At 51.2% G+C, this 25,621-nt stretch overlaps 1 protein-coding gene across 2 annotated transcripts; it reads right to left on the bottom strand.

Moving 5' to 3' along the window:
• Nucleotides 1–1,941: 1,941 nt before the first annotated feature.
• LOC133344115 (uncharacterized) lies at nucleotides 1,942–23,711 on the bottom strand. 2 transcript variants are annotated; one of them, XM_061554094.1, is made up of 17 exons: nucleotides 23,409–23,710; nucleotides 22,968–23,122; nucleotides 21,577–21,675; nucleotides 19,828–20,004; nucleotides 17,905–17,979; nucleotides 17,176–17,247; nucleotides 16,038–16,157; nucleotides 14,279–14,329; nucleotides 12,846–12,965; nucleotides 11,929–11,979; nucleotides 10,684–10,737; nucleotides 9,062–9,205; nucleotides 7,652–7,735; nucleotides 6,826–6,901; nucleotides 6,532–6,584; nucleotides 4,895–4,951; nucleotides 1,942–4,748 (listed from the first exon to the last, which is right to left on the bottom strand). In XM_061554094.1, exons 2-17 carry the CDS (start codon nucleotides 23,073–23,075, stop codon nucleotides 4,701–4,703), a joined length of 1,389 nt encoding a protein of 462 aa, XP_061410078.1. In that variant the 5' UTR covers nucleotides 23,076–23,122; nucleotides 23,409–23,710; the 3' UTR covers nucleotides 1,942–4,700. The 2 variants fall into 2 exon arrangements, with proteins under 2 accessions (XP_061410078.1, XP_061410079.1); XM_061554095.1 differs by lacking the exons at nucleotides 14,279–14,329; nucleotides 16,038–16,157 and having other exon boundaries at nucleotides 23,409–23,711.
• Between the last annotated feature and the right edge of the window lie 1,910 nt (nucleotides 23,712–25,621).

The following is a 25,621-nucleotide window of genomic DNA, read 5'->3' as shown; positions in this document are numbered from 1 at the left end:
CCACTGAGCTCTAGAGCTTTTATTTCTTTCCAGGAGCGACCTGGCCACACATGATAAACCCAACGTAGTGACCGATCGCATGGACATTGATATCAGACCAAATAATCAAACGGCATGTTTTCTTAAATGTGGAGGACCCTAACAACAATCCACACGGGCCACGTGTTAACGTTTGGAACCAACCAAATAGTGGGTGCCACCCTGTCCTGTTTGGTTTATTTTTCATCAGGATAATCTGCTTGTTAAGGTGGCAACAGTCCATGTAAATTCCGCACGTTTTTCCTGATAAAATGAAATGTCCCGGCTTTGTTGCCAGCAGCGTAATAATTCCAATACAGACCGTCCTCACGACAACGCATTGATGTGTATTCATCCCCGCTGCTATATTGTGAGGTCTTCATCATCTCATGACATGCCCCCCGGGGTTTTTATTGTACCTTGGAGGTGGCAACCGTTCCCACCAAAAGAGATTTGAAAGTCCCATTCAAGTCGGCAAAGGGGCACCACTGCTGCGTTGGCAGTGGTGCACAATACACATGAACGAGAAAACTCACCCTGTTACACACCGGCTAAAAAACGTCCCAGAGATATCACTGCTCAATCCGAGCTATAAATGCCCTGACAATTGCATTGTCTCTGTTCTACTGTTCGCCTTTTGGCGTTATCTGCTCTGACACTGGTGAGACAAGACGATAAGGAAGGCTGTCTCTGGCGTAGGCCAATCAGTTTCAAAGACGTTGCATGTATTATCGTATGTTGGCATGTTTTTCCACATGTATATATATATATATGGTCAATGCACATTTGATGCCTTGCAATAGGTATCCATTTGGTGCTTAACACTTTTTTATTGCTATAAAGAATAAAACCTATTCTTATTGTTCAAAATCAAACTCACGTTTGTCAATAACACAGTGGGCCTCAAAAGGACAAAGATATCAGCGTCGACGTAAAACAGTGACAATTTCGCCCTCGCTGGATGGCGTCCCATCCCCTCAATCAATGCCAGAAATTCCACATTCCACTCCTGTACAGTGCTAATCTAACGTGCCGATCTGTCCTTGCCAAACATATCAATGTGTGCATAACATAAAAAAACAGACAATTCACCCCCTATGCTTCTCGACATAAGCAAAAAATTTAGATTTTTGTTTGTTTGTTGACACATCCCATCGGCCACATGGCCTCTACCACCGTCTGAAAAAGAATGTTAATACCTCAGTGGGCATTGCCCGGTAGGATGGGGGTGGTTACGTCTTTCTTTATCTGTGTTTGGGTGACTTGTTTACCTTTCTTGCACTTTGCACTACTATCGTGTATTTGTGTTATGTTATTGGGACGTTCTTACCCGCCCCTACTTGACATCTGTTTAAAAATAACTTCATAGCTCATCAGCTTCCTCCAGTATAAATATTCAGATGCTGCCTTCTATTTAGCCGATCGAATTGTCAACTGCCCCTATACGGCCCAGACCACCCCTCCGTGTGACTGCTGCGTAAATTGTTCAGCGCTTTGTGAATTTTTTTTCTGATAGGTGGTTCATAAAACGAGTCTATTCCTGTGTGTGTACACCTCTGTATCTAAATACAGCTCAAGCGTCTGTTTTCACAGGGGGCGGTTGGGTTGAGGGGAGCAATTCGGAGCAGGCGTGGCCACACGTAAGTCACCGCCCCCTCTGAAAACAGACGCCGTTCCCCCGTGCAGCCCCTTCCCCCGTCTCTTCGTCTCGCTTGACTCTTTGCTCCCCGTTTCTCCATTCCTATTGTATCCTCTTCCACTTATTTCCCATTCTTTGTCTTCCATTTTCCATTAATTTTTTTCCACGCATGCCGGCAACCTTGACTCCTACTCCCCTTCCCGTGGTGGTGTGTAAAGAGCTGCTACTGCTACCCACGAATCTAAATTACCCAACAGAAGCAGCAGCTCACGTTTCAATCAACATTTTATTGAATGATACACACTGCAAAGTATTACAAATAAACATTCCGCTTCTATACAGAAACTCAAAAGGCCGACCTGTTATACGTTTCCCAGTAACACCCGGTGTTTTCACGCCATGCAGGACTCCTATAACAACAACAAAAATGCCACGAAATAGCGTCACGTGTGCACTGCGAGTCCAAATTACTCAAATGAGATTACACACAAGCAGCAATAATCGCCCCCTGCTGGCAGACTAATGCCCGCTTGCAGGCCTCGTGCTGCACAGCAAGACCTGCCACTTCCACACGTGCGAGATGAGATGCGACGCGAGTTGCTCATCGCGCGCTGAGATGCCACGGCGCAAAGTAGCGCGGCTACTATGGCGAAAGCGTTGCGCCCTTGATTCCATCGTCGACCCAACGACCAGGCGATCGTCCGGGGCGATCGTCGCGCTTTAGCCACGCCGTCACGACGTGGACGTGCAGTGGACATTCGCGTCCACGCTTGCACTCAACTCGGCTTTTTGCGCTCTGCGCAGACTTCGCGGCTGATCAGTGGCATCACTATGGAGTATAACAATTGGATATGATGATAATAATATTTTTTTTACTGAGTGTATACGGGCGGTGCAACTGCATCTGACCTCACATGGGCTTGGCGGATCCAAGCGCCAAGGCTGTGAATCAGAGAGGAATTTGAACAGGGGGGGACCCCACTTACATTCCTTGCACAAGGATCCATGCCGATCGCGCTGCAGCACTCAAGCCTCAACCTCGGAGCTTCGCCGACCCTACTGCTACTATGTTGGTTTCACCATTTAAAGCCCACTGAGATATTAGCTATTTAATCAGAGCTGACCTGGTAACACACGATAGCTCATCTAAGTGTCTTATCGTCATCGTCGTCATCATCATCGCACGTGGTAATTTATAGTAGCAGCCAAATAATATAAATACGTTTCTTCATGTGGATGGGGAAAACCAGAGGACTCGGAGAAAAAAAAATCCACTCGCTGAAATAGAACACACAAACTCCAATATACAACAGGCATCTTCAGGGTTGGGATCCAAAACAAGACCTCCTGCATACCATGCGAGGCAGATAACCTCTCGTCATCTCAGCGAGATGTTATCTCGTCGCAGCTCGCATTCTTGGGTCCTTCGAGAATATTTTTTTGAGAATTTGGGGAGTGCTTTTCATACCATAACATCAACCGCAACTCCTAGGCCGTGTTGTCTTCTCAATCATTGCAATAATTACATTTATTTATCCAAGAATGCCTCGCTGTTTGAAGAATCATTTTCAGAAGGGCGGCTGCATTTAGATGTTTTGCCACTTAAACCATAAAAAAAATTGTTACTGGTAAACCAGGGCTCACATGGGGCCTGTGTCCCGGCTGTTTGATACCCTGACTCCACAATCATTCATGGCACACCGTGTATGTGCGTAGCGTATTGTATACCGTGCAGCCGATACTATCTCCGCAGATGCGGGGCAAGAAATGTAGTCGTAGGTACTACTGTCCCCAACTCTCACCTCATCCAAACCCCTAACCCAAAACCCTAGCTCCTAAACCCTTAACCATAACCATAAGCCCGACCGCCTAAGCCTAACCCATAACGTTAAACTCTAAGCTCTAACTGTATACCCCGCCTCTAACCAGCCTTGGTTAACAATACATCCGCAGTAATAACCAGGGCGGCTGGGGGGTTCTAACCTCAGCAGCAAACGCTCTACCACTCAGCCGTGTCACCGCCCCACTGAACTCCGCCGAGAGGATCTGGCCTTGACGGCGGCCTTTACCTGAAGACCTCCCGGCCGCGGCCTCGGCTTGGCCTGCGGCTTTGACCTCGGCCTTTGCCTAGGCCTCATGGGTCTGGGCCTTGAACCCAAGGCAGTTTCTCATCACAAAACCGTGACCCCTAACCCTACGCCACAACACAAACACTAAAGCGAGCAGTCTCCATTAATATTTCATCAACTGAAACTCAAAGGGCTGTGAATGGACAAAATATCTGAGACCTGTCCCCCCTGAAAGATGATTTCTAATATTTCATACTTCAGCAGAGGGCCTCTGGTCTCGATCACGGAGCGAGTATTTCACACGTAAGCCTCATCCGGTCTTTGTAAGTGGAAGCTTACACATTTCACTTTTTGCAAAATTGGCAGTCGATGACCCACTCGACCGTCATAATGAAGTGATGCCACCACCGCGTAATGCTCACGGCAGTTGTGCAAGCAAGCCGTGCACACTGAAGGGTGGACACTGCAGTGTCCTCCAAACACCGGGATAATTCAGCGGTGGGGTACCCCGGTTTTGCCCGTTTAGTCCATCCACAGCGCGTAATGTATATTTAGATTGCTTTATGTAAGATAACAATTATAAAATAAATAAATGGTAAAAAAAAACACGTGCAATCGCAAACCAATTCTGAAACGCGCAATCTAATGGCACGGTACCCCATAAACACGGAACGTCGGGCCAATGTCAACCAACGTTGGCCCGACGTTGCACGTCGACGGGGCAGTTCCTGTAGATGACTAAATTGGGACTGCCTGGAGACGCAGCTGACGCCAAATCACCGCTCGTCAATCGCCGATCTTCCCCGAGTTCCATGTTCCGCTGCATTTTTCCCATTCATTCGTTGGAGCAGTCGCAGTTTCCCCGTCCGCGCCGTCTCGACGACGCTGCCGCCGTGCACCGCCGTCTGCAGCTACGCGAGACGCACGCAGCGCTCCCGGCGCTACCAGCGCTCCCGACGCTCCCTTCTCTCTTCTCACACGAAGCTCACCCCGCTCGAGGGCCTCTCGTCGTGGTCACCCTCCTGCAAGCAACAACCACCACCCCCAGTGAGCCGCCACCACATCCACGTGTGCTGCAGGCAGGTGTGGTTCAGGCAAGTGTGGTGCAGGCAGGTATGGTGCAGGCAGGTGTGGTGCAGGCAGGTGTGCTGCAAGCAGGCCTGTGCACCTGGGAATGTCGGGATGGGATGGCTGCGAACTCGCGGTAGAGCGGCTTCCTGTCGGCCTGCGGCGGAACGAGCTTTGTGTTAGCAGCAGCAGGAAACAACGCAGGCAGCAGCAGGAACAACAGCAGCAGACAACACAGGCAGCAGCAACAGGAACAGCAGCAGCAAACAACGCAGGCAGCAGCAGCAGGAACAGCAGCAGCAGACAACGCAGGCAGCAGGTCCCAGCCGGACTCCAAGTCTCATTCTCCCACCTCCCGGTGCGTGCGAGTACCCCGCCGGCCTGGCAGAACCAGGGCAGGGACGCTTCCTGTGCTGGCCTCACCACACCAGTCAACAAGGTTGCCACCTTTTGCCAAATCCTTTGACGCCACCACAAATCTCACCGACGCTCGCTACCTTCCGCCGGACCAAGCAGATGCTGCGCGTTGAACACGGGACCTCTCAAGATCCCTCCTAACGGCGTTCCACCAGTCCATCCACTCCGACGCCTGTCTCGGCAGCCCGGTGTCTGGCCATACTGTTGGAGAACAATTGGCCGACCTCCCTTCTCTCTCCCTCCCCTCTCTCTCAGGCCTTGCCACGGTTCACTCGCCAACCCCTACCAATCGCACCGCTCCACAATATTTTTGGAAGGAAGCAAAAGCAACAAAAATAAAGTTGACGCTTCGAAAGTCTGTATGCGGCAGAGCAGTGCTTCGTAACTGGTGTGCCGTATGTACGCGGGTTGAACTTCTTTCGCGCCGTACGTAGCACCACCGTGCTAATTGGAGGTGCCGAGGTACACACAGGTGGGTCGAGGAATTTTTGGAACGATGGAAAACGAAAGAAGCTCACTGTTCGCAAGCTAGGACAGAGGAACTCTCCACCGTGCCGTTCAGCAGCCAATCCAGCCCCTCCCCCCTCGCTTCCCCCTCTCCATCGGCCTCAGACAGCCGTCAGCCCCCACCTCCGGCCCTCTCAACTCCCACCCGCGCTCGCAGTGGAATGAGGAATTCTGAGAGGCGCTCCGGTTGACGGTTTGACCATCGGCAGCCTGCCGGGTGCTTGCAGTAGGAGGCGGTGCTGCTGTGTAAATTGAGTAATATTCCGCGTCATTTTACAGCATTGGGATGCTCAACCAATATGAGTTACATTCAAGTTCAAGTATTAGGTATAGCCCTGTGAGCCATTCGGCTCTTGAATCGGGTGCAACCGCAACAAACAAAAAACAAAAACATGAACAAAAAACATCTTAAAGTGAACATGTGACTATGTGCAAACAGAAAATCCAAGAAAAGACAGCAAAATATTGCAGAAAAAGCACCGCACACCAACGCTGTGTGCAAAAATTGTATTGGTGGAACCCAGAGGAAACCCACGCAGAACATACAAACTTCACACACTCACACCCACTCACACTCGCTCACCCACGCACTCAAACACACTCACACACTCTGCAGAACAGGGGGAGAAGATACAAACTCCAAACAGAAAGGCCCCCGAGTCAGGAATCGAAGCCAGGAACGTCTTGCTTCAAGGCACAAGCGTTGCCCACTTTAATCGGTAGGGTTGGCAAGTTTGCCACGGGAGTTTATACCCCAAGAATCCGTGGATGGTGTGGAATGTTGTTGTGGGGGCACTGTGCGACGACACTCACGGATATTCTTGGAAAGGGAGGAAAAGGCTTCTCGGGGTCGCTTTGATTTCCAGCTGCCAGTCAAACATAAAAAAAAAAGAAAGAGAAACAGAGAGAGGCGTCTGGGCACCGTTCAAATGAGAGTTCTCTCCTGTATCCCACACCACGGCGCGCTCAAACTTTCTGTGTAGAGCGCTCGGTAAATGCAGAACGTTGGGCTGTCGTTAGCCCAACGGATCCCACCACATGGTCAACATTGCATGCTTGCACTGCCCTGCTGCAATGCACGTACCGGCTGCACTGTAGTGCACATACCGGCTCCTTGCATGTGGCTGTAGTGATGCCTCGGGACGGTGTTCCAAGACGGTGTGGCCGCCCAGCCTCCCTGCGTCTGCACCGCACGCACACACACGCACACGGACGCACGTGCACGCACGCACGTGCACACACGCAGAGACAGACACAGCAGCTCAGACATCCACTGAGTGCCGATGGCTCAGGGATCGCTCCGCCGCGTAGCGCGTTCACGCGCAGATCGTGCAGCGATTCACCCACCGTTCCCCCAGTGAGTCGATACAATTTGTCACCGACTGATTCAGGGATAGATTGTTTAATATTGTAGGTGGGAAGCCACTATATTCACCATAAGCACAGTGCCGTCAGCTGTCAGAGTGTGTGTAGCGGGTAATACGATGATCGTGTAGCCGTAGTACCGCCTAATCGCGGCAACCCAGGAGCCATACGCTGGCTCACACGCGGTACGGCAAAACGCGACTAATATCGTGTCCTCTCTGTACGGCATCGGGTGTTGCCTCCTTGCACGCGCGGGTTTCCTCTGGGTGCTTCGCTTTCCTTCCCACGTGTATCAAACGCTCATTAATCGGCGCGATGACACCTTAATAGAGGACCGCAGAGCTTGGGCAATTGTTGGCGCCGGCTCGTGCTCTGGCTGCCGCTGCCTTCCCATCTGTCCGTGTCCAGGCACGCCGAGCTTCTCTCGCACCGTGCCCAGCCAGCTGCGCTAATCGTCGCACCTCCGAGCCATCCTCTCTCTCTCTTTCTCTCTGTCATCGAGAGCGAGCAATTGGCGTGCGGCGGCGCGTTACAAGTTTACATGAATCATCGTTGCTGCGTGGCTCACGCGGCGGGACGAGACGCGCGGCAGGGTCGAGGGCAGCTCCTCGTTCTCGTGGATCGTCGTCATGGAGACGCCCGCCGCCATCACCTGGACGAGAGAGGGACGGGGGATTGGTGACGGTGTCGCCTCCACCCTCCACCCTCCTGTAGTCGATTGATAAAGGGCTGCACACCTGAAATTGGTTTAGATCGTGGGTTTGTGTGCTGCGTGCCGTGTGTGTGCGTATGTGGCACCTGCAGGGTCTGCCCTGTGACCTCTTCCCAGCCGGCGTTCGACACTTCACGTGGCCTCAACGTGCACATAGCCTGGCACAAGTGCCGTGATGACGTCACAGCTACTTAGTGACGAGTGGCGGTTGTTGTTGTTGTTGTGTGTGCGCATGTGCTCCACGCGTGTGTGTGGAGCGGTGGCGTAGCGGTTGACAGGGTCCACTACGAACCCGACGACCTAAGTTAGATTACGGCTCACGGCCAAAACTGGTGACGATGATCTGAACCGGTCCTGGGCCTGCCCTGGGTCGACTCAGCCTCAGTTGAGTACCTGGCGCGATGTGTAAAAACCTCGCCACTGGGGAGACAAACGTGGTGCTGGCGACCCACCCCCTCGTGTGGCATTCCAGTCTTCATAGGTGCTTGCTAACAGGTCTGTCGAAAAGACAGCGTCTGAATGAGCTCATTCAGAAGCTGTCTTCCCGACAGACCTGTTCTTCACCTGAGGACGGCTGCTTGCATTGTGGCCGAAACGTCGTGAGAATTATTTTATAATATTTTATTTTTATTATTTTATTATTTCCCTTCTACGTGACTTTACCGAAAGAACCAAGAAGATGAATCCCTGCAGTCACGAAAGCTTTAAATCGAAATTTAATTGTTCTATGTTTGATTGTTCTATTTCAATTAAAACATTTTAATAAATACGTTGGAAGCAATTCATATATTTGAAGTTCTCATCCTTTGCATTAGAATCTTTATAGAGCCGTTCATATATTGATGGTATCGTGAACATTCAACTGAAGCTTGACCTAAAAAATATGTAATCGCAAATCAAATCGCAATATATGTCAGAAAAATCGCAATTAGATATTTTCCCCAAATCGTTCAGCCCTAGTGTGGATGCGAGCGTGCGTGTGTGCATGTGCGCATGTGCGCATGTGTTTGCGTGTGTGTGTACGTGCGCATGTGCACATGTGTGTGCGTGCGTGCGTATGTGTGTACGTGCGTGTGTGTGTGCGTGCGTGTGTTCTTATGTGTGTGCGCGGATGTGCGCGCGTGTGTGTGTGTGCATGTGTGCATGTGTGCGTACGTGTGTTCGTGTGTGTGTGCGTGCATGTGTGTGTTCGTGTGTGCGTGCGTGCATGTGTGCGTGCGCATGTGTGTGCGTGCGTGTGTGCGTGTGTGTGTGTGCAACACTCACCTTGGCGCTGTGCGCGGCGGCCGGGAGGTCCGAGGGTGATTGGTGAGGAGGGCGGTGAGCCCGGGGCTGCGAGGGGGGGCCCGCTACCCCTCCCCCCTCCTTCTTCTCTCGTGCCAGGGACACGATCCGGCCTGGTTTCGTTATCTGGACCACAGATACGACCCAAGTCAACAAAGCAAACTTGAGAAAGAATCGCCAACGGTGTAACCCCCGTGGCACCGTGTCGACAGGACGCAAGCCCAGTTGGTTACTAAACTAAACTTTATATTTTTTTTCTTTTAGGGGCCGTCCATAAATTACGTCATGCGATTTTGGACGAGTTTTGCCCCTCGTCACACGGCGTCACAAAAGTCAGACCCCCCCCTCAAATATGACGTCACAAAGCTCTGCCCCCCACCACCCAGGTATGGCCCACTGAGCTATGTAGCTCTATTTCAGATACGAGCTGGTCACAATAATAGCTCAATAAAGTGGCTTATCGTGTAGACATTTCGAGCAGCCACAGAAGCCAAATAGTCGAAATGCATTGTTGCTTCTCCACGTGGAGGGAAAACCCGGAGAACCCAGGGGAAAATCCACACCACCACGGAGAAAGAGACACACAAACTCAAGATATACAGGAATTATGGTCAGGATTGAACCCACGACCTCCTGTATACCAGGTGAGGGAGTTAACATCTCACCAACGTGGTTAAGGTCGCTCATTCTCCTCTATTGCTCCCAGAGTCTGAAACTCCCATCCCTCAGCCATCTGTGCTGTCAACTCCCTGCTCCTGTTAAAATCAAGCCTCAAGATCTTCCTTATTTCTTATTATTTCTTATTTATCTGCCTATTGATTGACTACCTCGCTATCGTGAAACAACTAAACGCATTCACCAATGCCACTGTGGCCTTAGAAGAAAACAAAATATAACGAGCGACATTTCGTGCAATGGTCCTTCTTCATCATCTCTATGCGAGCGTTGGTGGATCGCACAAATGCCGTGAAACTCCCTCCCCCCGTGGACGTCGGGGAGTTGCCATACTCTGCCTTGCTAGGACAGGGCGGTACAGCAAATGTGGATTTTCATCTGCTCCACCTGTATGGGATAGAGCGTTTCCCCCTCTCACGTGTGCGTTTTCACCGGGCGCTCCGGTTTTCTGCCGCATGTTGACACTCGCTTTAGCGCGCATTTTCAGATGCGCATCTGCGGCCGTCTGGAACGCTCTTCCTTCCGATAATAGGAAGCACTTTAAAATCTATGTTGAAAACTCATTTCTCTAGAACCGCTATTTATGTTTAGCTTGTCCTTCCCCCGCACATCCGATTAGCGCAGTTGGCTAAGTACGGCGCGAAAGAAGTTCAACGTACATACAACTGACTAAAAACACCTTTACGTATAAAAAACAGCAGAACTTTGGCAATCGTCGGTAGCGCCGGCTGACCGCCTAGCTGCTGCCTTCCCACATCTCTGCGGTTCCTCGCGACTCTTAAATCCGTCTCTCCCTCCCTCTTCAAGAGCGAACGAATGCCATGCGGCGGCAGCGCAGGCGGCGGCGACGCAGCGTCACGACATGATTGTTCAGTGTTCATCCTCAACGGGTTTGTGGCAATGGCGGCAGTGGCGGCGGCGGTGCTTACAGGCTCCGTGTGCTGCTGCTCCCAGATTGACGGGCGGGTGTAGACGATGGTTGCCTGGAATCGCGAGAGGCAGGGTTAGCGCGGCGACGTCGCTCTCCCCACAACGCGAGCGGAGAAACGTCCGCGTCGCCCACGCTCAGCGAGTGTGCGGTTCACGTCGATTTTGTGGAGCCCGGTGAGAACTCAGGAGACCGGGACAAGAGTCTCATTTGCAAGAGTGACCGATGAGACGGTCGTTTTTAGATTTTTTATCGATACATTGCTGCATGTCGGCCTCCCAAAGGCATTGCGGGTCACGGGGTTAGTTGACCATACTTCACCACGCCGGTCAGCGTGGTTTGGTGAGCGCGATGAGCGTAGACATGGGGTCATAGAAGGTAGAGTACAACAATTAATTGTACTGCACTGCTCTCTGCTACCCAATTCCTACGGCAACCTTTTTGATCACGGTTGCCACCTATCCAAGACCTAGCCAGGCTCATTGCAGGTGATTTGGTCGTAGGTGTAGTAGTAGTATTATCATTATGATTCTATGCTTTTCTTATGCACGTACGGCAGCAATGTGGTTCAGGAGCTCGATGCCAATGTCGAGGCTGCCGGTGACGACGACGAGAGGTCTTCAGCAGAGAGAGAGACAGAGAGAGAGTTTTGTGTAATTTTGCTGTTCCTCCGCCTCCTCCATTGACAGAGCGCAGACTTAGAGCGGTTTCCTCTACGGTTCCATCATTTGGGTGTGCATGGCCACAATCGCACGACTGTGACTCGTCTTTCATTTTCCATTCATTTCCGTTGACCGTGTGTTCTCCTATAACACGTGCTTTTTCATAACGCTAATTGGATATAACGCTATTAATGTATTAGGGAACGCATTTTTATAACGCGGATGCGAATTGGATATAACACGATCGAGTGAATGGAACTACGTCGCGTGAGCAGGAATAAGCGGTCGTACGGCTGCATCGGCGTAGCATCATCACACAAGGTGGGATGCTGCTGGATGCTTCTAGATGCTACCCGCGTGCCTCAGTCTTTGTTCAGCCTGCGTACGCATCTCACGTGTTATCGCGGACTGTGCTTTACCCTCTATTATACATTATTTATTATCACGCGGTTTTTCCCTAACGCGGTGTTCTGCAGGAACGCAACTACCGCATTATAGGAGAACAGACAATATGTATTTATTGTTAAAGGTAGCGAGCCGAGGTGCAAGGGTACGTGACCGGAGCGGAGCGGAGCGGTCCTTACGGGCGACTTCTCCTGGTCCCAGCTTGGCGAGCGATTGAAGCTGATGGTTGCCTGCATTGCGACAGACAAGTCGGTAACACGGTGACGTCTGCCTGCCTTTCATAACTCACAGAAACCACCTCCTGTCGCCCGACTGTAGCCGGTACGGAAACCAAGAGCACAAGTTACATTTGCCAGCCCGTCCGTGAGATCATCGCGAGTGTGCACGCAGTGCAACTGCAAAGAAGGGGGAATATGTATGTGTGTTGAACTTCTTTCGCACCGTACGTAGCCAACCTTGCTAATCGGAGGTGCAGGGAAAGGACAACAAACTCAATGTATTTCGTAGTTCTAAGGAAATGCGTTTTCAATTTAGATGATTTAAAAGTGCGTAGCTCCAGTGGCTTCCTAATATCGGAAGGAAGAACGTTCCAGACGGCCGTAGAAGCGCATCTGAAAGCGTGTGATGCGGTGACCGTCTTTGTTCGATGGTTAGCCAAGCCGCTGCGAGGATGACCGGAGTTGGCGTGATGGTTTATTTTCCTTGACGAGATCAGCAATGCATTGTGGTTTATTTTTTGCAAGCACTTTAGTGTGTGGAATGAAGTATACAGGGAACCCCATGCTCTTTCTCATACCAGGGCCCGTGCCAACCACACTACACCGCATATACAAACGGGTAAAAAAACGTCGATTTGACATTAATCCACGCGTCATTCCAAAACACGCTTCCCACAAGCAATCGCAAAGCGAGCGGTTGGAGGTAAAACAGGTGATACCGGTGATGGAGACAGTGTCGTTGATATGGACGGCCACAGGTGTTGTGGCCACGATTTAAATTTTCACAGCTGTGGCAAGAGACGAGACCTGGGTCCTAATGGGAGCCAGCGGTTCGGGGCTACGTCAAGGCCCTTCGGGGACGACGCGTGGCCACCTACGTATTTGGTCTCCCTGCCGCCGCTCCACGCTTGAGGCGAGACGTTCTGCGCTCGTCTCTGGGCTACACTCCGACTCAGGCAGCTCTCGGACGGGCCGGGCCACGCGTCCCACGACGAAGCCTGGACGGGAAACAAGGAAGCCCACGGGGCCGTCCGCGAGGCCGTCACACGACACGGCACCCCCCCCCCCCGTGTTGCCTCTGCACAGTCCGCAGTCCTCACGGGACTGTGAGCGACGCGGTATTCAGGTCTAACGCTGGTAGTGCGACAACTATCTTCTTAGGTTTTTTCGGTAAAGTCACGTAGGTAAAATTTTTAAATTAAAATTAATAAAAGTAAAATAAAATAAAAATCACGACGTTTCGGAGGCAACACAAGCTTCCGTCTTCAGGTGGAACCGTCACAGCACGATTGCTGCATCAAGTCGTGATTTTAATTTTACTTTTGATAATTTAAATTTTTTACCTACGTGACTTTACCGAAAAAACCTAAGAATATGAATCCTTACAGTCACGAAAGCTTCAAATCTAGTGCGATAACTGTTCTGGAGTCTTCACAAGCACGCCTGGCGCCACTACAGTGCAATCTCATCTCCCATTTACGACCCTGAGTAAGCGGTGGAAATTTCACATAACTATGACAGGGGAAGAGTCTTTCCATAGGACAACTACTCTCGACTTATTCCCCACAAATGGGTACTCATTTTATTGACCCCGGAGGGATTGTGGGCCGAGTCAACCCCCACAACCAAGGCCAGAACTCGCAACCTTCCGATTGCCGGCCGCTTGCTCTACAGGCGAGTCACGTGGCCGGTGGATGTGCATTGGCATAACCCAGCACACCTGGTGATGGCAGGAAGCATGGTGAGCATTGGAGGGACAAGGGTTTAGGTTTTTTAGATTATATAGCTGCTATAAATGTCAAAATGATAGGCCACTTTGTTGAGGTATCATTTGTGGCCAGGTCACTTCTGAAAAATAAGTTCATACCTCAGGAGGTTTTACCTGGTAGGATGGGGATGGTTTAGTTTTATTTTGTACGTTTTGGGTGATTTGTTTACCTTTCTTGTATTTTGCACAGCTATCGTGTTGTTGTTGTGTTTGCTGTTGTTGTACTGTTTGTTGTTGTTGCACTGTTTGTTGTTGTTGCACTGTTTGTTGTTGTACTGTTTGTTGTTGTTGCACTGTTTGTTGTTGTTGCACTGTTTGTTGTTGTTGTACTGTTTGTTGTTGTTGCACTGTTTGTTGTTGTTGTACTGTTTGTTGTTGTTGTACTGTTTGTTGTTGTTGTACTGTTTGTTGTTCTAACGTTCTTACTCAACTCTACCGGACATCTGTGAAAAAAAGCTTTAAATATTCTCATCGGATTCCTCCAGAAGTAAATACACATTCTGATTCTGGTTTGTGGCAGGAGCAAAGCGGCATTGTCCTTACGGGGTTCTTGTCTTGGTCCCAGCTTGGCGGCCGGGAAAGGCTGATGGTCGCCTGGATCGTGACGGACAGGTCAGCACACATCAACGTCTGCCTTGCACAACTCACAGAGAAGACCTTCATCACCCAACCCAGCGTCAGCCCGCGCGTAGCTGAGCGCAAGTTACATTTGCCAGCCGGTCCGTGAGATTAGCTCGTGCCGGCGGCATAGCTTTCGGGCGTACGATGCGGTGCGGCTGCATCGGGGTCCACGGGGCACAGAGTACAGGCATCGTGCTACAAAGAGGAGGGGAAGATTATTGAGAGAGGAGCCCCCTTTCATTGCTAGCATCAGGACCCATGCTAACCAAGCTAAGCCGCTGGCTCACACAGAGCCACGCAAGTGACCAGCTCAGCCCAAATGGAAGCCAGGGATTAGCGGCTACGGTGTGGCGCCTTAGGGTGACACGAGGGTTACCGTGATGTCATTTTTCATGATGCGGTGCATTAAAAAGTTTCATGATGTTAGGTTTAGAGCGATATCAGTTTCCCATCTCCCTTGCGTGCGAAAGATGAGTTCCCCGTAACTTGCACGGTGTGTCTTGTGTTCTGCCGTAAGTCCAGTACGAACAAAGATCACTTAAACGTTAATCAACAGCATTTCCATCAACTTAAGCCTGCCACAATTCGTCTCATCGTTGGACGTTTCCAATAAATCATGCTTATAATGAAACATGATTTCAGTTACGCAATACATAAATAAATGTCTCTAGACTTAGATAGGCTCACGTTCAGCTGTGAAGCGTGCAAACAGACATGCATCATTGGTATGTTTTTTTTAAAACCTTAATAATCATAGCTCTTAATCCACAATCATTCATCTGGAAATTATCTATATTTTTTTGTCAACAGAGCAACAATAATGAATAACTACAATTTGCAAAACGGATGACGCGAGTGTCATGAACCTGACACCGTTCAACGTATCGCAATGTCGCAAAGCGACCAATATCATCCATAATAGAGGTTTGTTTGGGTTAGATCGCGTAAATATATAAATGTGTCGCTGAATCTGGCTGCCGCCTGATAATGCCAGTTGTAATTACTGGCGAAACGTCGTACTCAGATTGTAAATGTTGTGGCTTGGCTCTCCAACACACCGGTGTTGCTGTACCAGTGACGAATTGGCACGTTCTGTTTACGTGACAACCCTTACTAGTTGGCTGTGTCGGGTGGTGGCGGGTTTAACGACACATTTATAGATTTACGCGATCTAACCCAAAAGAGCCTCTATTATGGTCGCAACAGTCGTTGAAATGTCCAAGTCCCAGTGTGTCCCGTATTGGTCCTGCTACAGCCCACGTCCCGCTGTGGAAACATCGCCGTACCGTGTCGGAACGGGAACCGTTCTGAATAGTCCCGGCAGTGCACGCGCGTGTTTGTTGTTCAGAAAAAGTGCCGCTATGGACAACCGACGCATTTCCACGTTTCAAGCACATCTCCAGCAACGGGTATCGCCATATTGCGGCAACCAGTGGCGACATTAATCCACGCGTCATTCTAAAACACACGCTTCCCACAAGCAATCGCAAAGCGAGCGGTTGAAGGTAAAACAGGCGATACCGGTGATGGAGACAGTGTCGTTGATATGGACGGCCACAGGTGGTTGTGGCCCCGATTAAAATTTTCACAGCTGTGCCAAGAGACGAGACCTGGGTCCTAATGGAAGCCAGCGGTTCGGGGCTACGGCAAGGCCCCTCGGGGACGATGCGTGGCCACCTACGTATTTGGTCTCCCTGCCACCGCTCCACGCTTGAGGCGAGACGCTCTGCGCTCGTCTTTGGGCTGCACTCCGACTCGGCCAGCTTTCGGACGGGCCGGGCCACGCGTCCCACGACGAAGCCTGGACGGGAAACGAGGAAAAACAAGTAAACCCGTAAAAACAAAGTTTTTCACTATAAATCCTTTATATGCGTGGCATCGGGGCGGCTAGAGTCCTCTCGTCCTCTGGCTTGAGATGGCTGCCACCTATGGGTCAGATGATTGTCTGGCAGCATTAAACAATTGGTAATTAAATATTTTTTAAAAATTCCCTAAACAGTGTAAAATTTTGGAAAATTTTTTTCACGAAAATGCATTGTCACGCACAACGAGTCTGTGTGGAAAATGTCAGTTCGATTGGATCACGGGAAGTGGGTTAAAAAACGACCGAAAGATTTGCATGGTCCTAAGCAAGCAAGCGAACTTAATATAAAGGATTTTTTAAAAAGCCCACGGGGCCGTCCGCGAAGCCCGTCACATGACACGGCACCGCCACCCCCCCCCCCCCCCCCGTGTTGCCTCTGCACAGTCCGCAGTCCTCACAGAACTGTGATCGACGCGGTATTCAGGTCTAACGCTGGTAGTGCGGTAACTGTTCTGGAGTCTTCACAAGCACGCCTGGTGCGCAAGTGTGCACTCATTCAGGGTAAGACGCCCTTGCATTGACAGAATAGACTGAGCATTTGAGCATTTTTGTGCTTTTACCGATTTGCACGGTTGGCTACGTACGGTGCGAAAGAAGTTCAACGTACATGCATACATACATTTTCCCCTCGAGTATCCAATTACTGCTCAGGTAATCACCGAAGGCATGCTCGTCTCCCGTTTGCTGCCCTGATACATTTGTTGGAAATTCCACATTCCTAGGGTGGGGTTGAGTCCATCCATAAGCCACAGCGGAGGAATGATGGGCTGCATCAACACCCAACCAGGATTTCTTTAAATTGCAACCTTTCCGATTGCGAGCCGCTCGCCCTACCGCTCAGCCACCCCGTGACCTCCTTCCAGCGAGTCCGTGACCCTTCACGTGGCCTCAAAGTGCACCTAGCCTGGCACAAGCGCTGTGGTGACGTCACCGCCACTGCCGTTGCTGTAGTCACCTGGTCACTGGCTTCACACGCCACGTCTGGCAGGCTGTTCCAGTCTCGCATAGACGCTCCTCGCTCGACCACCTGGACTCCCACCCCGTGGGACAAACAGCGAGAGAGAGAGAGATGCTGACACACAATGCACTCACCACAGCGCTGGATGATTGCTAAACACGTCGCTGGAGGTGCAGTAAGCGACAGGTGAATTTAAAGTTGAGTTTAAATTCACATGTGTGGTGCGTGCGCAAGTGTGCCCGGTGACGATTATCTGAACCGGTCCTGGGCCTCCCCTAGGTCGACTCAGCCTCAAATGAATGCCTGATGCGGTGTGTAAACGTTGCAAATAGGGGGACAAAGGCAGCCGGGAATGGTGCTGGCCGCCCACCCCCTCGTGTGTCGTGCCGGCCTTCATAGGTGCGCACTAACAGCACTTGCCCCAACAGTCTGTTAAAGGCTATACGGGAGATCTTTGTCTTTGCTGTTGATAATGATAATGCTATTACTGCGATTGCTGCTGTTGATGATGATGTTTCTGCTATGACTGCTACTGCTATTGATGATGATGTTTCTGCTATGAGTGCTGTTACTGCTGCTGCTGTTGATGATGTTGATGATGTTGCTATGAGTGCTGTTGCTGCTGTTGATGATGATGTTGATGATGATGATGCTGCTGTTGATGATGATGTTGATGATGATGTTGATGTTAATGATGATGATGTTGATGGTGAGTGTGGTTGGTGCCTTCTGGTCGAGCAGCAGGGAGTTCACAGGGATGGCGGCAAATCTTCTATACGATGGCTTGTCGATTGCGGGGTGCTGCAACAAGACAACGATTAACAACATCATCATCATCATCACTTCAAGGTTAAAAGTCAGGCGACATTCCCCGGCACGCACGGGTTGGCTACGTACGGCGTGGAAGAAGTTGAACGCACGCACAACACGCGTAAGAAAACGAGATGACCGGTTCTGAAATTGCCGCGTGAATCGTTGCCCAGTGGTAGCTGTTAAGGCCGCGGTGCATTTGCCCAAGTGTGTTGAGGTTTGTTGTCCTTGTTAGTGCACCACTGCCAGCGCAGCAGCAGCATCACCAAATAGAGGCGATCATCGATTATCCCGGCGTGAAATAATCCGCGCCGCTTCCAACTAGATTAAGTCCAGTGTACTCAATCTAGTAAGGAGGGCCTACTTGTTAAAGTGACCAGGAGGCCCTCACTGTGTGTGCAGGGGGCTAGTCATTGAGTGGGTGTGGCTATGTGAAAGTGGGCTGCAGGGTTTCCAGCTCAATGTGCAGCATATGGCCGGTTGAGCCGCCCAGAGACTCGGCGGCCTGAATACTCCGCGTGTTTACAGCACGGCACGTGGGGCAGCTGCCGTGCATGCCGTTGCTTGTATCACGCGACAGCTGTCTGCCCTGGTTGCTGGCGTGTATGTTTGGAGGCGCAAGCCACGCATCAGAATGTTAACTGCACAAATGTAAAACCGCTTCAAATGATTTTTGTTAGTCCCGTGAATGAACTACACATTGAAAGCAATGGCATTTCTGGGAAGCTCACCCACTTCTACATCGGCACACCCACTCAATAGTTAGTCTACCAGACGGTCACCGCATCGCGCGCTTTCACATGTTCTTCTGTGGCCGTCTGGAATGCTCTGCCTTCCGATATGAGGAAGCCACTGGAACTATGCACTTTAAATCTAGATTGAAAACTAATTTCTTTAGAACTGCTTTTGTGTTTAGTTCGTAGTCCTTCCCAACACCTCTGATTAGCACGGTTGACTACGTACGGTGTGAAAGAATTTCAACATACATACAGTAACTAGCCCCACACACACACAGTGAGTAGCCTCAGGTAGCCCCGCCCACTACCCAGGTAGCTACCGCCCACTATTCATGTAACTCCACCCACTGTGCGTGATGCCCCGCCCACTACTCTATAGCCTCCGCCCACTATTGGGGTAGCCCCACCCACTACTCAGGTAGCCCTGCCCTTTGCCCGTATCACATGAGTCAAGCGCGCGGCCAGCACATTTTGAACAAGGACACAATCCAAATCCGGGACGCTTGCTCGCTGCAGTTTATGGCGGCACGTGGGCAGGGGGGCGCGCCGCCGCTGGCAGCTTGCCTTGCTTAAATCACGTGACAGTCGACTGCCCCGGTACGCCTGCATGCGCGTGCACGCAGACTTATCATATGCTGCGTCCCCCTACTATTAACCCGTCGGTGGTCAGTGGCGAAAGCCAGTTGCAAATTCACGAGCAGTGTTGGTGCCGTGCATGGCGACGCGCGCCTGGGTGTCGCGTAGCGGTGGAAAACCCCGGGGCTTGAATTCTCACCGAATATTTTCCAGGTCGGCCGGGGTGGTGATCAATGGCCACGGCCACAGATTGTACACTTGATGTGGTGCGCTGCCTTTTGAAATATTTTGCTCAAGATCCAGCTGAAATCATGCCGTGGATGCAGCTGTCAAAGTGTGCGGGTGGTGCAACTGCACGTGGACCCGACGGACCAGCGGGGCACAGGGGCTGGGCTATGAAGACGACGTGGAAATTTTACAGGAGGCCCCATTTCATTCCTTTCGCCAGAGGCCATGCCAACCACGCTATGCGCGACCATTGCACTGCGTGTAGCCACTGCTGGGTTGGGTGTGGAGACCGACGCACCTCTGGATCCACGTCGTCCTCTCCGCGGCGACGGAGCGGCGAGTGAACCTCGGAGTTCTCCGCGGCTGCCCCCGGACCCCCCGCCGTCCCCCTGTGCCCCCAGTCTCTCTCGTCCGTGGTCTCGGCGGAGGGCTCCCCCGTGCCGCTGAGTGCAGCCTGGCGGACCCTGCTGTCGGACTTCACTCACAAAGGACACGGCGCTGCGGTTATCTGCAGCATCAAGTCAACGCGCTCGCACGGCACTCATCGGAGCGCACGATCGTTCTACGAGCGGCCCGGTGCTGGGCTTTGTTTTCTGTGTGTACACATTTTTGGCAAAATAGATGGCAAGTTTACAGCATTGGAACCTCCTTTGCCAGTAGCAAATTATGATCATTGGTGTTTTACCCTTTTATCTGGAAACAAAAAAAAGCCGTCAGTTTTGTTGCCAGATAAAAGGGTAAAAAAACTATTATCAGGTGGCAAGTTGTTTGTTGTTTTTTTGTCCAATGGGAAGGTCTCACTCTCCAACATACGGTCGTTGGCTGTTTTGGCACCCACCAGCAAATTACCCAACTGGGATTACATAAAGCAACGTTCGCCTCCCCCCTACTACAAAAATACTTGGCAAGGATAGTCCTTAAAAAACAACGTCATGGGACGAAGTGAGACATTCCTGGGTAAAGCAACACGGAACAATGTGATCATACTTCTTAGTTACGTGCACCATTATTTCGCCTGGTCCAGTAAGCTTGTCTTTTTTCATGATAATTAAAAAAAATCACAATTTATAACGCGCATTAAATACGTGTCGGAAATCGGAGGCAATGTTCGATCGAGAACTTAGAGGCGTGAGACTAGAGCTCAAAGTCTCTCGTACACCAGTCTGAACAGGTGAGAGCCTGAACAGGTGAGGGCCTCAACGCGTGAGAGCCTGGACAGGTAAGTGCCGTAATAGGTGAGAGCCTGGACAGCTGGGAACCTGAACAGGCGAGGGTGAGAGCCTTGAGCTTGCTGCTTGAAGGTGGATGATGGTGTTTTAATGCTGCTGCTACTGCTGCTGCTGCTGCGTGTGCAGTGGGAGAAAGCTCTAGATTTTTGCTGGTGCAGCTGCGGAGATTATGAAATAATCGTATTGTGAAGGGCAGCGTTAGCTATTCATCTTTCATTCTTGACATCTGAAACTTCTCTTCCTGTGCTATGAGAAGTATTTGCAATATGGAATCGCATTTAAAAAAACCCAGCACTATTTATTACGATTCTGTCTCGACCATGTTATGTGGATATTTTTTTCCCCCATAAGGGCCACCGTTTGTGAATCATCAACTTCACCTTTGCTGCTTTCATGCTCCCAGTCCTCCCACTTCTCGCTATGACATCTGCACTACCGTGAGGGGAAATGTACACAACCATACTTCACCACGCTGGTCATTGAGAGTTTCCCATTACCCGGCAGTATGCTCCCTAGTTTTAAGTTAATTTGTGAGCTAGTTACCCATTACCTTGGTTCAGTTACCCTATAATTTATATGTTGTCTGATTGCCTGTTTACCAATCACATAGTTATCCGTTCCCTGGTCGCTAGTTTACTTAATGCCCGTTTGCCGATCACCTGGTTGTCCGATCCACTAATTGCTAGTTTATCCGTTACCCGATTGCCTGGTCCTCTGGTTTACCAGCATCACGATTATTACTTGGCACCCAGTTCGTTGCCTCTTTCCCAATCCGCTCGGTTGGGCGATGTTCGTGTCTGGCCGGTTTGCCACATCACCTGCTCGCCTGGGGCCCAGCCGTCCGAGTGAGGATGGTAGTCCTCCTCCCCACGTTCCTGGATGGAGCCGATGACAGGCGCAGTTCTGGCCGACCTCACCTGTGGACACAACAACGCGGCCCCCACCTCGTCAACATCATCCCGCGATGGGGCGGGGGGGGGGACGCCGTGGTGGCAAGATGTTAACCACCTCGCCCGGTGTACAGTAGGTCGTGGGTTCGATCCAGAGCCTGACGCCTGCTGCCTGTATATTGGGAGTTTGCTTGTCTCTTTCTCATCATCATCATCACGGTGGCTAGGAGATGTTAACTACCTCGCCTGGTATGCAGGAGTTCGTGGGTTCGATCCAAACCCTGACGCCTGCTGCTGAATATTGGGAGTTTGCTTGTCTCTCTCTCATCATCATCACGGTGGCTAGGAGATGTTAACTACCTCGCCTGGTATACAGGAGGTCCGTGAGTTCGATCCAGACCCTGACGCCTGCTGCTGTATATTTGGAGTTTGCGTGTCTCTCTCTCCCCGTGGTTGCGTGGATTTTTCTCCGGGACCTCCGGGTTTTCTCTCCACATTTAGAATCAATAAAACGCGTTAGAGTATTTGATTGCTTTACATTTCCACATGATAAGCCACTTCGTTGAGTCATTTGTGGCCACGTCGTTTCTGAAACAGAGCTACATAGCTCAGTGGCCCTTACCTGGTAAAATGACAACGTTTTATTTTTTAATAATTTAGATAAGCACATCGTCTGGTCTGCGACGTACCATCTTATCACGATTATCGTGGCTTATTTAGAAAATATTTAATCCCCTATTAAAACATGTTTTTGAAATGATAAACACATAATATGTTCTCAATAAATACCCATTTATTTAGTGCATTAATGCTTCGTGGAATGTGTTTGAAAGATCATTGATGGCACGGCATTTATAATGACACAACCATTGTAGTAGTTGTTGCTTTAAATGAGGTACTGTCGTTGATATGCGCATTATAATTATTTTAGTTTTTTTTTTACCTTTTAAGGCCACAGGTGTTATTATCGACGAATGTGTCACGTTTATTTTCGTTAACGCTGCTTGTGCACCGCTGCCAACGCAGCAGCAGCATCACCAGATTACACGCCCGTTACGAGCGTCAGAGATTGTAAAGTTCCAATGATGAGTGAACTGCAGCTGACGAACGTTTTAAGTACATCCCCATTCGTCCGCGATGTACAATAAAAGCGTAAAAAAAAACAACGATAGAAATACGAACAAAACAATGTTATCGCGAACCGATATCGCGATAATCGTCACGTGGTGCTCATGAATTGCTATCGTTTCATATCGTGAACATTTTATATCGCACGCCGCGGGTGGGAGGATCGGCGGGTGGTGGCGTGGGGCTCTCACCGTAAAGCGCGCCTGCCGGCTCCCGGGCATTACCCGGGTGGCCGATCCCACCTCGCCATCAGCGCCTCGGGGGTCTCGTGAGACCCCCTCCGTGCCTGACCCCTCCATGGTTGCTGCCCCCCCTCCCGGCCCACCTACGCCACACCGGTCTTGTCCTGGGGAGAGGGGGGGGGCGAGTTCCAACAAGACACCGAGAAGAGCCACTCGCGCGCAATTTCTGTGAAGCGATTAGCGGATTAAGCCAGCGGTTAGCGGCACACTGCGCCCTGCGAACCCAGCCACCTGAACCGGACCCCACCCCCCTCCCTCCACTCAAAATCCACCCCTCCTGTCACGAACCCGTATTGACCAGCATGGTGAAGTATGGGGGGCGAGACCTTCATCCAGCAGTGGATCGATAAAGGTTGTGATACACAGGCAAGCGTGAAACACGGAGCAAACCTGAGACGATGGCGACGACTGCGTTCCCGAAAGGTCTCCTCCCCTCTCCGTCTCTCACGCCACTAGCCCGGGCATGGCAGGAATGCCGTAGCAGCTGTAGCACCAGCAGCAGCAGCACATCACGACTCCACAACCATCACCACCATCATCATCACCACCACCGTCGTCACCAACATCACCTCGCGTGTCTCTTCAAAATCTCCCACGGCTCCACAAGGGCACGGGCGGTGACGGCGGTGGCCGCGCGTGGAACTTTCGCCGTGGGATGGACACGCCTGGTCGTGGTGGGGGGGGGGGGACCTGGGGTGGTGGGTGGAGGGGCCGTGGGGTGGTGGGGGGGGCCCTTTGGCCGCTTTGGCCGCTCTGGCCCCTGCCGCCGCGGTGCGCGGTGGGGGAGGTGGAGAGACGGTCCGGTGGCGGGGTGCGTCCGCTCGCTTGCCCGTGGGCCCACATTCCCGGCTATCTATAGCAGCTATAAATACGAGAGGGGAGGAGGAGGAGGAGAGCCTCGCACGCCCTCCTCCTCCTCCAGCACCGCGTGCCACTGGCATCTCTCAACTGGCAGCCCGCGCCAAGTTCCACGCGGTGCCTCTCCGTCCTCTCCCCGGCTCCAGATTCGCCGCCGCGTTTGCCCCCCTCTTCCCCACCACCATCTCCGTTGGACGTCGACGAGACCCTTGGGAGCGAACGGCTTCCCCGTGATCGGACCGAGTCTGGCCAGGAAAAGGTGGAAACGGGAGGCATCTGAGGTCCGGTCTCAGCCCCAATGTTGTTGGCGAGGTTGAGCCAGCGGCGCCAGATTTTTTTTAATGTTTTGGCGTCCTCTAGTCTAGTGGACGAGTGGCGTCTCGGAAAGCATCCGCTGGAGGTTTTAAAAATAAAAAATAAACCGAAGGGAGGGAACAAAAAAAATCCACGCGCATACGCACTTGGGTTGTAATCTTTAACGTGCCATCGAAAGGAGGTGCGTACATCGCGTCCCGCCTGCGCCGAGAAGCTGAGACCAGGGGGCTCTCTGGGAGGGATGCTCTGCAGGGGAGGGCGCCGGTAACGCTTTCGTCCATGTGGCCGATACTCTGTAGGCGAAGTGCCTCGTAGCCAAACAACGTGCTACTCACGTTTCGCTCGCACTGGGTCATCTTTAAGAGAGTTGTTGCGCATTCCGCTTCGCTTCTCGGTACTGGCAGGTGGGGGAAAGGGCAAATGCATTACCGCTTTCAAGCAGAATTGGAAGGGGAAAAAAGCGTGACAAAATGCAGTGCTGAAATAACAAAACCAACTGTTGACGTCGCCGACGCGTGTGGCTGAGGTTTAATAGCAACGGAGCAAGGCTGCCGACGGAACTCTCGACTCTCGAGGTCATGTCAGACAGAGCACGTGGCAGCTTGGCATGGGGCGGTGGGTTGGAGATTTGGGGGGCATCCGTCACGTGTTTCAATGCAGCATCTCATCACGCCGTCGTCTCACAGCCCTTCGTGAACAGGTGATTAGTGGTCGCACTTAAGCGCTTTATTTTTGACCCAGGTCGAGACTAACGACGCCAAGTGGAAGCCAATGGGAAGGGGGAACGCGTCCGAGAAGCGCCTTTTCACTTTGCACGTGGAGCGACGGGAATCGACTTCTGTGCAGGTTGCTGCTGGCTGGGTCGATTGCGGTATCGCAGGATCGCGTGAGATGTGCAGATGTTTTTTTTTGGGGAGGCCTTGATCCAGCAGTGGATTGTTCTTGGCTGATGATGATGGTGGTGGCATCTGGTAAAAACCTTTTGAAGCATTACAGTGCAGTACTGCTGACTCACGTAAGGTGGAATATTGGTGGCAAATTGCAATAAAAACACAGATAGACTGTAGTAACTGCCTGTGCCAAAATCACACGGAATGCTCCCAATCTCAGAAGCTACGCAGGCTTTGAGTCTGCATAGTATCTGAATGAGAAACCATCTTACACGCCAGATGGCTGTAGACGATGAATGGACTGTGTGCTAAGTGGTGCTCAGCAGTGGTCAGTGCAGCAACAATCCACTGTTGTACCATTGCTCCCCGGTCTTCATCAACCTATACACTGACCGTATTTACTGATGCTGCTGCTGCGTTGTCAGTGGTGCACAGACACAATTTACAAAACTACAACCAGCACATTCGTCATAGGCGACAAACTTGATTTGAAGCTTTCGTGACTGCAGGAATTACTCTTTGGTTATTTCTACGTGACTT

This window comes from Lethenteron reissneri, chromosome 19, assembly GCF_015708825.2.
Source record: "Lethenteron reissneri isolate LAM-NWPU_2019-01 chromosome 19, ASM1570882v1, whole genome shotgun sequence".
NCBI classification, from domain to species: domain Eukaryota; kingdom Metazoa; phylum Chordata; class Hyperoartia; order Petromyzontiformes; family Petromyzontidae; genus Lethenteron; species Lethenteron reissneri.
Note: the sequence above shows the minus strand (reverse complement) of the source record. Positions and strands in the feature narration are given on the sequence as shown.

Coding starts and splice junctions, on each gene's coding strand:
- LOC133344115 (XM_061554094.1), bottom strand. CDS start 23,075: ATGGAGGGGTCAGGCACGGAGGGGGTCTCACGAGACCCCCGAGGCGCT. Junction 14,330..16,037: donor GTGGCAGGGAGACCAAATAC/GTAGGTGGCCAC, acceptor GTCACGATCCAG/GCGACCATCAGCCTTTCCCG. Junction 12,966..14,278: donor GGGACCAAGACAAGAACCCC/GTAAGGACAATG, acceptor TTTCCCGTCCAG/GCTTCGTCGTGGGACGCGTG.